Below are 2,721 nucleotides of genomic sequence, written 5' to 3'. Positions count from 1 at the left end.
AGGGTTTAGGGTTTAGGGTTTAGGGTTTGCTCTGCCTGTACACCCCAACCCAGCTAACCAGAGGGAGAATATCTTAATACAAATTAAACTCATACTAGCTAGCTAGCTAGCTAGCTAGCTAGCTAGCTGGTTGAGGGTTTAGGGTTTAGGGTCTAGCTGCAGCAACAGAAGCAAGAAGGTGGTGTCCTTCGCTGCTGCTGCTGAGGCTTACAGCTGTTGCTGCTGCTGCTGCTGCTGCTGCTGCTGCAGCAACTGCTGCAGCAGCAACGGCTATGCTTCTCTTTACTAACCCAGCTAGCTAGCTAGCTAGCTAGCTAGCTAAGAAGACAGTGGCTAGCTGGGTGGGGGCCTGGGGTCTAGGGTTTGGCTCTCAGGCTTTCTAAGGCAAACCCTAAACCCTAAACCCTAAACCCTAAACCCTAAACCCTAAACCCCCAACAGGTTGCCTCTAGGCAGGTTGAGGAAAGGGTTTAGCCGATACAGAGAACCCTTGCTGTTGCTGCTGTTGCTGCTGCTGCTGCTGCTGCTGCTGCTGCTGCAGCAGCAGATTTTTGCTGCTGCAGCAGACGTTTGCTGCTGCTGCAGCAAGAGGCGATGTCAACGCCCCCTTGGGGCTGGAGCAGCCAGCTAGCTAGCTAGCTAGCTAGCTACGCTACTCCTAACCAGCTAGCTACCAGGAGGCTGGCCGCTCGCCAGCTCGCCAGCTAGCTAGCTAGCTAGCTAGCTAGCTAGCTAGCTAGCTGGGCCCCCAGGGCACAACTGTAGAGGGCCCCCAGCGATAGAATACTTGCTAAGTACCAGCTAGCTAGCTAGCTAGCTAGCTAGCCGGTTACCCCGGCAGCTAGCCAGCGTGTGCTACTGTTTCTGCTGCTGCTGCTACTGCTACTACTGCTACTGTGGTCGCTGTTGCTACGAATGTTGCTGCGGTTGCTGCTGCTGCTGCTGCTGCTGCTGCTGCAGTGGCATTAGCTCTCCCAGCGATATGCCTAGCTAACTAGCTATCTAGATAGCGAGCAAGCTAGCTAGCTAGCTAGCTANAGCTCTCCCAGCGATATGCCTAGCTAACTAGCTATCTAGATAGCGAGCAAGCTAGCTAGCTAGCTAGCTATCTAGCTAGCTAGCTAGCCATGTAGCTAGCCAGCTACCTAGCTAGCTCGCTATGTAGCTATCTCATTATGTAGGTAGCTAGCTATGTAGCTAGCTAGCCATATGGCTAGCTAACCACGCTGCTAGCTAGCTAGCCAGCTGTGAATCACTCAACCTGGGTGAGTAGAGGTTGGACAAATTTTCAAATGCGCGAGGACAAACGCTGCGGCAGGCGAGATGAAGGGTTTAGGGTTTAGGGTTTAGGGTTTAGGGTTTGGGGTTTAGGGTTTAGGGTTTAGGAGTTGTGTTGCTGCTGCTCGCGTATGAACTCCTCCAGCGACATCGAGATCGCTCGCTGTAGAATTTCGTCCTCCTGCACACCAAACCCTAAACCCTAAACCCTAAACCCTAAACCCTAAACCCTAAACCCTAGACTGAGAAGGAGACTGTATGAGAAATGTAGTGTTTAGGGTTTAGGGTTTACTCCTGTGTTTAGTGTCTCGCACACGGAATGACTGTCAAGGGTTTAGGGTTTAGGGTTTAGCGTTGAGGGTTTACGTTATAGGGAAGAGGGTTTAGGGTTTAGAGATAAGGGATTAGGGTTTGGGGTTTAGGGTTTAGGGTTTAGCGTCTAGCTCGCAGGTTTAGCGTCGAGGGTTTAGGGGATAGGATCTACGGGTTAGATGTGAGGTTAAGGGTTTAGGGTTTAGAGTTGAGGGTTTAGGGTTTAGGGTTTAGGCCTGCGGGCTTAGGGTTTAGGGTTTAGGGTTTAGGGTTTACGTTTCAGGGTTTAGGGTTTAGGGTATAAACAGGGGTGTTTAGGGTTTAGACTTTAGGGTTTCGGATTTATATTTTGCGGGTTTAGGGTTTACTGTGTAGGGTATAAAAATGAGGGTTTAGGGTTTAGGGTTTAGCCTCAAGGGTTTAGGGTTTAGGGTTTAGGGTTTAGGGTTTGTGAGTCTGACGTCTTCAATAAAGGTCGCGGGTTCGATTCCCCCCTGCCGATTAAAAAAACGAAATGAAGGCTCAGGGGGGGCCATCCCCCTAACTACATCTGTTGGCCTTGCTGCTGCTGCTGCTGCTGCTGCTGCTGCTGCTGCTGCTGCTGGTGGCGTTGCTGCTTCGTCTGCTGCTGCTGCTGCTGCTGCTGCTGCTTGGCTGTCCCTCTGTATTTCTACGTCGTGACAGTTGCTGCTGCTGCTGCTGCTGCTGCTATTGTTATTCTTCTTCCTCCTGCTGCTCCTACTGCTGCTGCTGTTGCTGCTGCTGCTGCTGCTGCTGCTGCTGCCAGCAGCAGCAGCAGCAGCAGCAGACCTCCCAGTCCCCCACCGCAGCAGACTACGCGACAGCAGCGACCGTACGTTTCCTGCTGCAGCAGAATGCCCATCATTGTTGCTGCTGCTGCTGCTGCTGCTGTTGCTGCTGCTGCTGCTGCTGCTGCTGTTGCTAAGCCACGAGCGACGTCTGCTGCTGCTGCTGCTGCTGTTTCCGGCAGGCGCAGACTTTGCCGCTGCGTACAAACAAAACCCTAAACCCTAAACCCTAAACCCTAAACCTTAAACCCTAGACTCTAAACCCTAAACCCTAAACCCTAAACCCTAAACCCTCGTGCTCAGCTGCAGCAAAAAAGGAGAC

At 52.2% G+C, this 2,721-nt stretch overlaps 1 protein-coding gene across 1 annotated transcript in view; it reads right to left on the bottom strand.

Annotated features, from left to right (window-relative positions):
* Positions 1-1,381: 1,381 nt before the first annotated feature.
* EMH_0068670 (uncharacterized protein) overlaps positions 1,382-2,721 on the bottom strand; it is a gene marked incomplete at both ends in the record, with an annotated part of 2,167 nt that continues 827 nt past the window's right edge. The window contains 3 exons of the mRNA XM_013498783.1: positions 1,382-1,459; positions 2,052-2,370; positions 2,448-2,596. Coding sequence (XP_013354237.1) covers positions 1,382-1,459; positions 2,052-2,370; positions 2,448-2,596 — 546 coding nt within the window. The remainder of the gene's footprint in view (positions 1,460-2,051; positions 2,371-2,447; positions 2,597-2,721) is intronic.

This window comes from Eimeria mitis, genomic scaffold, assembly GCF_000499745.2.
Source record: "Eimeria mitis Houghton genomic scaffold, Emh_scaff3705, whole genome shotgun sequence".
Classification (NCBI taxonomy): domain Eukaryota; phylum Apicomplexa; class Conoidasida; order Eucoccidiorida; family Eimeriidae; genus Eimeria; species Eimeria mitis.
This window is presented reverse-complemented; position numbering and strand designations above follow the sequence as displayed.